This window comes from Stylophora pistillata, chromosome 4 (genome assembly GCF_964205215.1).
Source record: "Stylophora pistillata chromosome 4, jaStyPist1.2, whole genome shotgun sequence".
Classification (NCBI taxonomy): domain Eukaryota; kingdom Metazoa; phylum Cnidaria; class Anthozoa; order Scleractinia; family Pocilloporidae; genus Stylophora; species Stylophora pistillata.
In genome coordinates this window covers 25,593,209-25,607,850 of record NC_142522.1, presented here as the reverse complement: position 1 = coordinate 25,607,850, position 14,642 = coordinate 25,593,209, and the positions used below count along the sequence as shown (strand labels likewise).

The following is a 14,642-nucleotide window of genomic DNA, read 5'->3' as shown; positions in this document are numbered from 1 at the left end:
CTCATTAAGCTCCCGATTTTGGAAGGACTTTTTGAATGGCTCCAAAAGAACGGTGAAAGAAAACTGAAGGGGAAAGACATTTTGAATACATTATCTCATTTAAACCAATATTTGTTCTAAATCTAATGTTCTACTTGGTTAATTGTCCGTTCAATGGAGTCCCCTAAGTGTCCCAGGGTGGGGAATATTCTCTGGCCAATGAACAAACATATCACTGACCCTCCAACAAATGACAGAAAAAAATGTGAAAAAACAAGCCAGCAAAGAAACGATCAGATAGCGGCTCGACTCAAGCATGCATTCGAAAGTGCAAAATACTCCACAAGTTTGTTCCTGGGTGCACTACTCTTAATCAATCTTTAACGCACCATTGGCCTCCACAATTGATTACAAAAAAAGGGAAGAATTAATGCCTCGGATACATATGTTCAAAATCAAAGATACACCGACTTGTGCTGAATGCCAAAAAAAACTAATCAGTTTAAATCTTCAATTTGTCGTCCTGTGTTAATTGAATGGCAGAGTTGGATCATTCCTGTAGAATTTTTTAGTTTCAAAACTAGTTGCAGTCATCTATTAATGGATCAAACAACCCTGATTGTGTAAATACACTTAAAAAGCGAAAAAGGTTGAGAATGGAGGCCCAACATGTTTTTTTAATATGATTATAACAATGTTATTAGCGATGAAGTGAAAAAAAAGGAATCCCCTGCGTTAACTTAGCATGACTAAGGGTTTATCTCCTTTCCTGGACTATTATCCTAAATTTGTTGGAAGGGGGATTTTTTTCATAACAGTCTAACTTCCCACCTCCCCCCCCCCCCCTCCTTCCTTAGGGACCTGTCATTATTTATACAAATGAAAACTGTTTTGGGCTGCGTCGGTGGGAGTAACGTAATAATTTGGATATATCAACAAAGTTGAAATGGTAAATTGGCCACCGTAACGATGACAAAAGCTGAAGTTTCGAGCGTTAGCCCTTCGTCGGAGCGAAGGACGAAGGGTTAACGCTCGAAACGTAAGCTTTTGTAATCGTTACGGTGGCCCAATTTACCATTTCAACTTTGTTGATATATTCAAATTATGTCATTATTTATCACCGGGGAAGGAGGGCTGGAGGATTTTGGTCGAGTCACGATGAAATTGACCGCAGTTAAGAAATGACAAATTTTGGGTGTGCAGCTTAAACTGTGAGCTACAGGTAATAAACAATAACTGGTCCCTTAGACTTAAGTTTTATTTTTGTATTTTAGGTAAACAGATATTTCTCACACACATTTCCTCTGAAGACTCGAACATTTTCTAACTTGCTCTGCCATTCTGTACCGTCGGTTTCAATAGTGCACTAGATTGAACTACACACTCGTTTTATTTTTCTCTCTTCTAAGATCCCTCTCGGATCTTCCCCAACGACCGCAGTTTTTTCTGGTAGTTCGGTCAAGTTTGGATTCTCATCAAGAATTACTTCATCTTTGCTTTTATATAAAAATTTGTCTCCATAAACAACTTCCCGCAGTTGATCCCTCGCGATAGAAACGAAACGCCCTTTCAAACAACTGTCCCTCTCTGAAGAGGACTGCGGAGCCTGGTATGATGCAACCTAAAAGTGATGCAGACGTGGTACGCGTGATTCGAGATAACGACTGAGACAAAATTCACTGTATGTATATTAAAGCTGAACCAGTAGTTTCTAGAGCAGAGATTTCGTGCCAGAGGATCTCATACATCATACAAAAAGCAATGCTGTTAGGTTTCGAAGAAGTGATTTTTAATGTTAATTCAAACACTTACTATTTAAGAGGTAGAGAGGACAAGAATATAAAGTTTATTCATGATGTTAGTTCTTACCTCGAAAAGCAGGCTTACATCCAAACACTCTTGTAGATGTTGGAAATGTAAAGACATAACTATGTCGTGTAATAATTAGGACTTGTAAAGACTGAGTGAGAACTGGTTGAGAATGTTTCAATTTTTCCACCGACAGGTGGCTGAAAAAGATATCACATTTTATTCGTTTAGGAAAATGTTACTATGCCTTTTTGAAATCAATTTTTCATATTTTACCGCGTAAATATTTCTTCCTGTTCACAAAATTAATGCGACGTTGGATATACTTTGTGTAAAAGAATGAGAAATTGGAGAGGTGAAGCAACTCTGTCTCTTTCCATGGTCTGCGGGTAGGTCAAACTTTTAGAGTATTTCGAAGCTAGTAATGCACAAAAAAATGGCTCATCTCCTAAGATCGTCACCTGAGTTATCGGAAATTTTTCCAGCAAAATCGATTTTTCCAGCATATCGCCTTACCAAAAACCTCAAAGACATTTTGGCGCCTTCTAGATTTTATGTAGGTGGGAAAGTTAGTCAGGCAGAGAAGGTAACGGGAGGGTGTTTTAAATGCTGTTATAGATGCAACCTTTGCAAGAATTTTTTAATTCAAGATTCCAAATTTAAGAGTTTTTCCACAGGCCGAACCTATAAGATTTGCCAAAACTTGTCTTGCTCTCCCAGAAATGTTGTTTACTTGGCCTCGTACAAGAAATGCAATTTACAATACGTGGGTTCTACTTCCACTGAAATGAAGGTGCGTTTTCGTAATCACAAGTCATCTATGCGAACAAACAAAAAAACGTGACAGCTTGCAGACCACTTCAATTGTACCAAACACGAAATTTCTGACATTAATTTTATTGTTATTGAGAAAATTACTAGCCAAGGGACGCAGATAGATTATTACTTACGAGAGAGGCCTACTGGACCGCACAACTTTGTACACTTAGTCCCCACGGACTTAACAAAAGACGCGAATTCAGATCCAAAAATCGCGTCCGCTATAATACGTAATTAGGGCATCATTTACACAATGTAATTGAGTTCTTCGCAACCAATCGTGGTTATTTCGCCCCTTGCGCATTCTTGCCTTTTACTCATTACTATATCCTATTATTTAGGTCTGGAATGCACTAAGCAATACTATTTATATTTCTTACGTTTAGTATAAATTCAGGTCATTCTGTAAACCTACTGGGACTTTTAGTTTTTAGTTTTTATGTAAATACGTTCCACCTGAAGAAGGCCCAAGGCCGAAACGTCGCCACATTAAAGCTGGAACAGTTAAAAGTTTGCTTCATGTTTCATCGTTTTACACGTACTTTATATTTAAAAATTGTTCGCCGAAGGCGAGGCGAATATCGTCGAATAGTCCCCGAGACGAAGTCGAGGTGATTATTCGACAATATTCACCGAACCTGAGGCGAATAATTGTTTTAGTATAATTTCAGAGCGAACAACAGAAAAATTTCTAAAATCATAACATTTTAGTAACATTTATTAACATTTTAGTTTAACATTTTATATAAACCGCGCGGAGCGGTGCGGTTTATATAGCGTCATATAAGGAACCGCTCGACCAATGAGATTGCGGGAAACTCTTTGTTCAGCTTTGAAATTATACTAAATATATATAAGGTGCATCTTTGTTGGCCTGAGAGTTCCATTAACGACTATATATATATATATATATAAATGTATTAGTGGAGATTACTAATTAATTTATATCTGTCTACTTTCTCCTTTTCAGTGGAAAGTGTGCTTATCTGCGGTGGTGCTCTGATTTCTCGTCGTTGGGTTCTGACGGCTGCACATTGTTTCTATCACAAAGATTTTCGAGGGGTTCGTGTTCTCGACGATTTGTCCAATAAGTAAGCACGAATCCTTTTTACGTTTGAAGTTTAAAGAGCCTTTTGTATATGTGTAGTCAAATTAGATATCATTTTTTATTGTATTTGAAAGTTCACATTCAAAGGCAGAGAAAATTCCGCGAGAAAATTGGTTTCGAATTTCTGAAATCACTCACAGGGTGAATACTTCTCAAAAAACCTCTACTACTCAATCTTTCCGCAGTAGGTGAAGCAAACCTGGCTTACTGTATTTACAACAACTACTCTTCATCTCGCAGATACCAAGTGACAGTGGGTGACCGCCACTTGGAGAGGGTTAAAAAATCTCAGATTGAAGTAGAGGTGGAGAGGATTTTTGTTCATCAAAATTACGCTGATAATAAATTCGCAAATGACATTGCTCTGGTCAAACTCGACGATGAAAGAGTAGTGGAACTTGGCCCCTCTGTGCGGACACTGTGTATTCCAGAAAAGGATGACAGGGATTTGGCAATCCCTAATTTGTTGGCATAGCAACAGGTTGGGGTGTAACACAGGCCTTGAAACTTGGAGAAAAACCCAAAGAAGAAAAATGCTAATCAGCCCGTCTTCAATACTCAGCATTTACAATTCAAAGCGACAAACTTTTCCCTAACAAATCAGCACAATACTTTTTTTAACTCAACAGTGATGTTTTGTGACGGGGAAGGAAAGGGAGGAAATGATACTTGCCATAGCGACAGTGGAGGAGCTTTCGTCCGTGAGGCAAAAAGAGGAGAAGACTTCCGTTGGATAGCTACTGGGCTGGTCAGCTGGGGAGTGGGCTGCGCACAAAAGGATCAGTATGGATACTTTACCAGGGTGTATCCATTTATTGATTGGATAAAGAAAACTATCGAGAACAACTTATAGGAAAATGACTGAGCTGGTTCAATACATGTTCGAGTGTCTCTTTTTCGTTTTAAAATAAATGTTATCTTTTGTAACAAGTGCGGTGATAGTGCCGGGGAAAAATTTCCTTGTGAGCTTAGTGAGGCTTAATACTGATTTAGAAGTCATTTAAACACATTCTTAAAGCTCATACGAAAATAGTTGCTTTATCATTTCTCAAAGTTACTCTGATGTCCAATTATGCATTTTGCTTGGAAAGCCGGGGCTTTTGTAGCGGGTTAATGCGCAGATTGATAGTGTGGCTGTACCTTTTTTCTTCGGTTTGTAATCAAAGAAAATCGCCGATGAATATGAAATGGTTTCTCTCTTTCTTTCTTTCCTAATTAAGTAATCATGACAGAAGCAAATAGACTACATTTTAAGGGAGGTAATTTAAGTCCTAATCTCCTTTGGGGTTATCACTGCTCGAGTTTCCTCTGCTTTACCTCTGATGTAAAGCGGCCATTTACAGAATGGAATATTTGTACGTTGCCATGAGTGAACTTCTTTGCCACAAGTATTCGACTGGCGATGAATAATTTCGTATCAAAATTTTTCACCTTCGACCTCGTAAGCAAGATTTTGTTGCATAAATTAGCGATTGGTTGGGATGTTTGCGCGTTGTTACTTTTGAAGCCTGAGAGCAACATACTTCTGGTGCGTTTTTGCGTGCTCTCGGTAGTGTATTTCGAATGCATTATTATTCTAACAAGTAGACATTGTTCTGCTGCCCTTTGTCACCTACAGGCTGTTTCGCAATTTGATTTTGGGAATCCATACCGAGAAGTTTTCGATATCCCTGTTTGTCTACAAAATCTGGCTCATCCTCGGTGTAAAAACCAGTGAAGCTCACGAGTGACTAAGAGCAATGACAACAAAATATTATAAACAATAGCATACAGCAAAACAATAGCTCATGAAACAAAGAAAACGTCGTCAGGTTTTTACACCGAGGATGACCCCAAAATCTTGATGAAGTTTTGTGCGAATGGCTGCTAACACCCTAACTGTGTAAATGTGAGAATTACGATTAGAAACTAAGCCAGGTTTCAAACAAGAATAACGTGTCCTTATTTAGAGGGTGTTCTTAAGCCACTGAGTGCTGAGATGTTAGCAAATCGTTTCCCCTTTCAAAACTTTTAATTCTGTTCGTACATCAATGTCCCTTTTGCTCCGATTTATACTTTGCTTCGTTTGCATGGAACCCTATAGAGGAAGTTATCCCGTTTGGCTCGCCCTACTGAGTTAATCGGGGCCGCGGTACTGTGAGCGGACCGTTTATTTACTTGCCTTAGTGCTGCGCGTGCGTTGTTGCTGCGAAGAGGACCCTCCTCAATAAGGTGCCTTTCTAGACATATTTATCTCATTTATGTCGCTAAAAATATGTCTTTCTTCAGTTTTCTTTCACAGTTCGTTTGGTGCCATTCAGAAAGTCCTTCCAAAATCGGGAGCTCATCTCGTTTTAAGCAATATTTTTTTTAAATCTAATGTTTAACTTAGTTAATTTTGGAGCCGTTTCAGTGGAACCCCTAAAGTGTCTGAGGGTGGGGAAAATACTCTGGCCAATGAAAAAACATATTAATTTAACACAAATCCTCCAACAAATGAAAGAAACAAATGTGAAAAGACAAGCCAACAAAGAAACGATCAGATAGCGTCTCGACTCGAGCAGGCATCCGAAAGTGCAAAGTACCCTACAAGTTCGTCCCTGGGTGCACTACTCTTAATCCAACTTTAAAGCACCATTTGCCACCAAAAGTGAATACAAAAAAAGGAAAGAATTAATGCCTGCGATACATGTGTTCAAAATGATCTTTATTAAGCATCTAAGAATCAAAGACACATCGACTTGTGCCGATGGCTAAAAAAATGATCAGTTTAAATTTGACTTCAATTTGTCGTCCTATGTTGATATACTGGTAGCCCCAGTAGAATTGGATCATTCCTGTAGAATCTTTTAGTTTCAAAACTAGTTGTATTCTTGTATATGTGGATCAAACAACCCTGAGGGTACGAATACGCTTAAAAAGCGAAAAAGGTTGAGAATGGAAGCCCGACATGTTTTTTTAATATGATTTTAACAATGTCACTAGCTATAAATTGAAAAAAAAGGAACCACCTCCGTTAACCTAGCATGACTAAGGGTTTATATCCTTTCCTAGACTATTATTCTAAAGTTTATGGAAGGGGATTTTTTTCATGATAGTCTAGCTCCTCCCCCACTCCCTCCACCCTCCCCCCGTTCCCCCTTCACCGGGGGAGGAGCGCTGGAGGATTTTGGTCGAGTTACGATGAAATTTACCTCTCTTATTTCTACTCGCAGTTAAGAAAAAACTAATGTGTTGGTGTGCAGCTTGAACTGTGAGCTACAAATGATAAATAATAACTAGTCTCTTAGATTTATTTTGTTTTTGCATTTTAGGTATACAGATATTTCTCACACACATTTCCTCTGAAGACTCGAACATTTTCTAACTTGCTCTGCCATTCTGTACCATCGGTTTCAATGGTGCACTGAGTTGAACTACATACTCGTTTTATTTTTCCCTCTTTTAAGATCCCTCTCGTATCTTCTCCAACGACTGAAGTTCCTTCTGGCAGTTCAGTCAAGTTTGGCTTCTCATCAAGAATGACTTCATCTTTGCTTTTATATAAGAAATTGTCTCCATAAACAACTTCCCGCAGTTGACCCCTCGCGATAGAGATGAAACGCCCTTTCAAATAAGTCTGTCCTTCCCTGAAGAGGACTGCGGAGCCTGGTATGATGCAACCTAAAAGTGATGCAGACGTGATACGTGATTGGAGATAACGACTGCGATAAAATTCACATAGTTTCTAGAACAGAGATTTTGTACCAGAGGATATCACACATCATACAACTATCAGTACTGTTCGGTTTCGAAGAAGAGGTGGTTTCTAAATTAATTCAAACACGTTCTATTTGATAGATAGATAAATAGATAGATAGATAGATAGATAGATAGATAGATAGATAGAGAGAACAAGAATATCAAGTTTATCCATGATCTTAGTTCTTACCTCGAAAAACAGGCTTACATCCAAACACTCTTGTAGATGTTGGAAATGTAAAGACATAACTATGTCGTGTAATGATTAGGACTTGCAAAGACTGAGCGAGAACTGGTTGAGAAAGTTTAAATTTTTCCTCCGCTTCACTGACGGGTGGCTGAAAAAATATCACATTTTATTCGTTTAGGAAAATGTAACTATGCTTTTTGGAAGTTAATTTTTCATATTTTGCCGAGTAAGTATTTCTTCCTTTCCTCAAAATTAAAGCGGCATTGGATATACTTTGTGCAAAAGAATAAGAAATTGGAGAGGTGAATCAACTCCGTCTCCCTATGGTCTGCGGGTGGGTCGGACTTACAATATTTCGAAGCCAGTAATACACAAAGTAAGGGAAAAGGGCGATAATAATGTAGATATAATCATAAAGAATTTAAACAATGTTACCTTAAAATGACGACCAATTTGTACCCATTTGTTGGAAATACGCGCCTTTAAATAAATCTGTCGAACCTTATGTCTGTTATCTTTCAGGCGGATACTTGCCGCTGTAATAAAGCTTTCCTTTCGAAGGTGTACCTCAATGTAAGTCGCCCATATTCCGTGTACGAACCCGATGTTGAATTTGAGGAGATCCAAGGCCTCGTTGCACACTTAATGTGGAAATAAATTAATGGTACAACAGCACTTGTGAATTCGGCTATATGTGTTTCCCTCGCAATGGGTCAGTTTCATTGAAATTCAACAACTACCAAGAGAGAGGGACATAGCTATCTTTTTATTCATAACGCTGATTTGAAGGACGGGAGGGAAGAGGCGGGGCTTAGTTGAACAGGTAATTATTCCCAGTTCTGTCTGCCGTTAACACATTTAAAAAAGACGTCTACTGATCAAGTGAAAATTTGTATAAGAGTGAAATTCCGACGCGGCTTTGAATTATTAGTAGATGTTACATGCACGGCCTGATCATCTAAGATACCTCATATTTCATGGCAAAGCTCTTGAAACAGAGAGAGGAGTACAACAACTTACAAAATGCAATGTCTGCACCAGATAACGTAAGAAATTCTTGAACTGAATCTACCTTTATCTCTGGTCAGCATATGTCGTTCGATCACGTGGGATCGCAAAAATCGTGTGTTTGATTCAAACACTGTTACAGATAAACCAAAAACTAAACAATAAGACCACCGAGTGGCTCAGAATCTTAGACAGCAATAATAACGAAATGAACTGATTATTGTCGTTCTACCGCTGTTTGGATAATTTTTGCATGTTTATACTTCTGTAACAGGGTCGACATTTTCACTTGTCACATTTTCTCTATAAAAAGAACTGTCAAATGCAAAGATAGGGAAATGAACCAAGGAACGAGCTAAGAATGGGATTCCGAGTAACTAAATAAGCTTCTCTTCTCATAACACTGACATTTATATATCAAGTATGTCGGTCATACAAATCATTTTCCCTCTACTCCAACACCAGCAGTCGATCGCTCTACTGCTTCAGGTTGACTGATTTTTCAAACTCGATCTTGGCACTGTTCGGCGATAAAAAGATAGAAAACAGCTCTTACCTAGTAAACACTTGAAATTCATTTGTGTCCAAGTGTTCCCACTGCATCTTATTACTGGCAACCCAGTGAGGAAGAAGCCTGGTTCACAAGCAAAGACAACCACGCTGCCATTTTCGTGGTTTCCTTGCTGTGCAGGATAAACGATGTTTGAACCATAAGGAGAAATCGGAGGCTCACATATAGGTCCTTAAAAATAAAGTCAAACGCAGATGACGCAGTAGTAGATAAGGCCAGATGATGCATCATGGCGCTCCATGCACATAAAAGCTGTTGATACGCGCCACATACCATGGTGAATTATGCTTGTTATAACTGACTAAAGCCCTTACTTCATGTTGCAGGGTGTCAGCCATTCTGGTAACTATCTTTTCTTTCCAACCAGAGATATGTAGCGCTCATGTCTTAGAGTCAGTAGATATCGTTTTCTAACGACGTCTAACAAGTGTTGTTGCAGTGTTTTGTCGCATTTACCTTATTTTGTAGGAAGCATTAGGCATATATGAATAGAAAGATAAATTGGTTTTATCAACTGAGTTCATAATGTACATTGGCCACTCTAAAGAGTATCTTTCTTAGCTTTGCTCCCCTACTAACGCAGCACCACAGTTTCTTCGGATACTTCCTCCTTTTATTACCCGACCTTGGCATGCTACAACTATCAAATCAGAGCAGACCATAAATCCTTTTATGTCTCTTTCACTCAGTGTCGCAAATGGACCTAATCAACTGGGTTAAATAGAAGCCTATTTTCATGCGACCGTATCGTGAGGCACTATATCTTTGAATTATTTCAGACGATGAAAAATTGCCAATAGATGAATCCCTTAATCATACCTGGTGCAGAACATCCATACAGCTCTAATCTTAAGCAACAGGGTTTAGGATCGGCGCCAGCCAATGTGACTGGATTCTTGGGATAGATTCTAATCGACTGTGTTCTGATTGGAGGATCTAGGATATTTGACCCCAAGCCATTAACGTTTGTGTTGCCTGCTAGCTCCTGAAACTCAAACAGAAAGTTATAAGTTTTTAGATGGTTCATTTGCAACATAAGGTCATTGTGCCTTAACGCTTTAGATTCAAGCGTGGTTAACCTCTAATTCCCAGAAAGACTAACTTGTAACTTCTCCTTCTATCGGCAAGACTGGAAGGCCCATGCAGATGAGGATCAAAGAGCATGACAGGGATATTCAAGAATTCCATCCCGTCAAAGCTGAGCACAAAAGTTTAAAGGTGATGTGTACCCAATCGACCTCATCGCCTGAAGAAGATTTGAAGTTTGCTTTAGAAGCGTCGCGATCTGCATCTACAATGTACATGTCCACATCGTTACACAAACGATTATAATACTTTTTTGATATATATCTATACATTATCTAGCCAACAGGAAATGATAATGCTCAAACTTATCAGGTAGAAGAAAATATCTTGATCTAATACCAATTTCTTGTAATTAATTTATAAGGAAATATGAAGCAGCTAGAGGAGAAAATTAAAGGTTGGATCTTGCAAGTTGAAAGAGTCAACGGAAGTGCTGAAGGTTTTTTCAGTCCATGGTTGGAGCTCTTGCGCTCGCGACGGAGGAACTAAATAATTTCCAAGTTTCAAGAATCATGAAAGATTCGCACTATTTTTCTGCTTCCGTGATATATAAATCGGATATAAAACTAACACTAAACCTAACTAACTTTAAAGAAATATATCAAGTGACTCTCATGCTTCCCCTCGAACATGAAGGTGTAAAAAAGAGTCTGTATTAAATTAACCATGGTGATGCAATGTGGTAAACCGAAGACCAAACCAAAATATGAAAACTAAACATTTAAAAATTAGGGAACCTTATTGTATTCTTTCCATGCTCCATTTTCCAGAAACTTGATTCCATACTTTGTCACCCATGCCCAATCCGAAGAGCTTCCTTGAGTTTTTATTCCAGTTATAATCTTTGTTTCACTCAGCTGGATTTGTATGTAAGGCAATTTGTCATGTGGCGCCGAGCACCAGGCCTTTGGGCCGTCCAAACGTGCAAAGTGAGGAGAGTTATCTGTACGTTTTGAAGATGATGCTGTAATACTCTCGTTTGGGATTCGCTTACTTTGCATTCCAAGCTCATCGCTGCAACTCTCTGCAAAAGAGGCGTTGAATTAAAGCATTTGGCCCAACCCGGGTTAGTTGCCGATGAGTCAATAGCTGAGGGACAATCTTCACTTATACGTTTCCCATCATCTTATAGTCTTTTACCCCAGCTACTTTTTTCCATTTTTTGGGCTCATTTATTAATTAACTTCAAAGTATGGAAATTGTAAACGTGGAATTATTTGGTCATTTGGGGAGGGGAGGGAGAAATTGGAAACGCGGAATTGTTTGGTAAGTCGGGGAAGGGAGAGGGGGGGGGGAGTAACATTTTATTATTTTATAAGAAATGTTGTAAAATTTAACTGGGCCAGGGATAAGTTATTTAAACTAAGGAAAGCATTCACGTTAGAAGGGAGGTAAAATTTCAAGGGAATGACTTCACGTAGTGTCGAGGACCATGTTTCCGACCTAAAAGAGGAGATATTAACTAGAATGGCTCTACAACATGTTATAAGGAGTTTTAGTTCCATAAGTGTACGTCACCGTGGTACATTTGAACAGGTATAGCGAATGCTCTTCTTGATCAACGCGGTTTGAATTCGTAGTTTGCGCAAACTTCTATTCAAATGTTCTTATTTTCATCTTCTCGCTAATGTCAAACTAGGCCAGTGATATGAACCAAATATCTAAATCGTGTCAATCTGTTGGGGCAACCGATAATCCAAGATTCATCTTTCCGCTTTTCTTTTCAAGCGATTTTAATTTGCAGTACGGTCGGAGTCATGGATCGAGTTTGCTTACCGCAGAAGTACGGTGGCCCATAAGTGCAAAACACAACACAAACACTGAGAACACAACACACACAAAATGAAAACACAACACATACAATGTGAAAACACAACACACACAAACTGAAAACACAACACACACAAACTGAAAACACAGCACACACAAACTGAAAACACAACGCACACAAACTGAAAACACGACACAAACACTGAAAACACAACACAAAGACTGAAAACACAACACACACAGACTGATCGAGTTCAGCCAACAAAACCTGGACAGTTGACCTTGGAAGATTAATTCCAGACTTTGAATGAAGCCTTCGCCACATGGACCTGTATCCGAGATGCGATCCGGAGCCGTCGAGCTCTCTCGCGATATTTCCGCGTACAATTTGTTCATCTATTGCCCTTCCTCTTCTGCACAGACCATACCTTTTTAGACAGTTCAGAAGAGTTCTTTTTGACATTTTTAGTCCGTGGCATCTTTCAAGAAAGTCCAAAATGGTATTGTGATCACAATTCTTCGAAAAGTAGAATCGAATAGCTTCTTCCTCTTTATTATCCGCCATGTTCATACTTTTTATTGCGCCTGCGTATCATACAGCCCAGCGGAAACAAAACTAGTGCGTTGGAAAGTGTGTTGTGTTTTGGACGATTGTGTTGTGTTTTCAGTCTGTGTGTGTTGTGTTTTCAGTTTGTGTGTGTTGTGTTTTCAGTTTGTGTGTATTGTGTTTTCAGTTTGTGTGTATTGTGTTTTCAGTTTGTGTGTGTTGTGTTTTCAGTTTGTGTGTGTTGTGTTTTCAGTTTGTGTGTATTGTGTTTTCAGTTTGTGTGTGTTGTGTTTTCATTTTGTGTGTTCTGTTTTCAGTACAGTGTTTGTGTTGTGCTTCAGATAAATGTATTGTGTTTCAAATAAGTTTGTGGTGTTTTTAGCGTGTTTGTTGTGTTTTCATTTTGCAAAAATAAATAAATAGAGCTTAAACCAACTGCCCGCTTCAGCTTTATTAGAAGCCTGTTAGCATCAACATGATGGTATCACATCCCTGTATGATTCAGTTATGGAAACAATAATAAAATAATATGACATAAGCCGAGAAATGTCGGAGATTTGATGGTTGAAAGTATCACTGTTTTAGTGTAATAGTGGTATAAGAGCAAAACTCGATGGTATAACAAGGTTACCATGACAACAGGATGTGTGAGAAAGGAGAGAGAAGATTGTACGAAAGCAGACGCCTGTGATTATTTCTTCAAACGTGAGGAAATAAAGGTCTCTTGTGCGTTACCGAAGGTTTCTCGGCTTCTCGGCTTCTATTATGAAATAAATAATAGGATGATCTATCCGCGGTATTTGCGATATTACCGGCTCTTAACATTTCTTCGCGGCTCGTGGTATTTTGGATAATTTTAAAATATCACTTGCGGTATGTTATTTAGTAGATAAACCCTTCGGGCGCCTTGTATGTCGGCTGATAATGTCCGCGGCTGAGAGATTGTCCGAAAAATGAATATTTGACCGAGAAGCGAAGCTTCGAGGGCAAATATGAAATTTTGAGGATAATCTCTCAGCCAAGGACATTATCAGCCGACATACCAGCAAGCCAGAACGGGGTTTATTTATTTTATAACCCTCCCATTAATTTTAACATCGTAATTAGACTGCGCGTAAACACAGTAAAAAAGCCAGTGGTAATCTGATGGCAAATGCGCGTGATTGACGCAAGCAAGCAAAAATAAAAAAAATCAGTTTGGTTTCCTTCCATGTAAATAGGAGAACGGAAAAGTTGAAACTCTTGACGGTCTTGACTATGTTTCTTTTTCACGGAAAAAATTCGGAGGACAAACATCGACGCGGACGGGGTCATTGCGTGATAACTGTTCTGTGATTTTGCACCACGTGACGTAAGGTAACCAATAAAATCGCGCCAAAATTAATGGGGGGGTTATTATGCCAAATACCACTACAAGTCATGCTATTATCTATACAAATCTTAAAACAAATTTGTAGTCCCAAAGGTACCTTACTGTTTCGCAGTTTGATTTAGTTCTAATGAACCTCAATTTCAATAAATAACGATGTTTTAGATAGAATGGTTCCTACTTTAACGTTGGTGTTTTTCAGAACTATTTGAAATTTGTTAAAACCCTTCTCATACAACGGAAATTGATCGCAAGCTCTATACTAAACCCCAAAGCAAAAGAAAGGGCAAAGTCTAGCTCTTTACATAGAAAAACAAACGTTTTTTTTTTTTTTAACAAGCTACTTACCAGTCGATCTGAAACAGAGTGAGACCACTAAAAAGTAAACGAAACAAGCAGCATAGAAATTCATGTCCTTTGACTTCCTCGTAATCAAGTCGATCAATTTCATACGGCGCTCATCTAGCAAAATATGACGTCTTCACTAACAACGATTCACAGAAAATAAGGAACTCGAACATGGGCTTTTTTTAGATCTACTGTAAAATTCACTTCCCCTGAAGCGGAAAATTAATAGACAGAAGCCAATCCCTTCAGTGCGTTCGTCTGAAAACTTGCCAAAATATACTAAATTATGATTATGACTTCCCTTAATGCTTTTGCTCC

At 38.7% G+C, this 14,642-nt stretch overlaps 1 protein-coding gene across 1 annotated transcript; it reads right to left on the bottom strand.

Annotated features, from left to right (window-relative positions):
* Nucleotides 1-6,384: 6,384 nt before the first annotated feature.
* Nucleotides 6,385-14,469, bottom strand: LOC111345230 (uncharacterized). The gene is made up of 7 exons (XM_022952508.2): nucleotides 14,325-14,469; nucleotides 11,028-11,314; nucleotides 10,024-10,189; nucleotides 9,190-9,375; nucleotides 8,061-8,266; nucleotides 7,626-7,773; nucleotides 6,385-7,357 (listed from the first exon to the last, which is right to left on the bottom strand). Exons 1-7 carry the CDS (start codon nucleotides 14,425-14,427, stop codon nucleotides 7,005-7,007), a joined length of 1,449 nt encoding a protein of 482 aa, XP_022808243.2. The 5' UTR covers nucleotides 14,428-14,469; the 3' UTR covers nucleotides 6,385-7,004.
* Between the last annotated feature and the right edge of the window lie 173 nt (nucleotides 14,470-14,642).

What these genes read in the sequence shown, in the direction of transcription:
- LOC111345230 (XM_022952508.2), bottom strand. Translation starts at nt 14,427, where the DNA reads ATGAAATTGATCGACTTGATTACGAGGAAGTCAAAGGACATGAATTTC. An exon ending in CATGGAAAGAATACAATAAG is followed by an intron (nt 10,190 to 11,027) that starts GTTCCCTAATTT and finishes TTTGAGTTTCAG; the next exon opens with GAGCTAGCAGGCAACACAAA. An exon ending in GAATTTCAAGTGTTTACTAG is followed by an intron (nt 8,267 to 9,189) that starts GTAAGAGCTGTT and finishes TTCCACATTAAG; the next exon opens with TGTGCAACGAGGCCTTGGAT.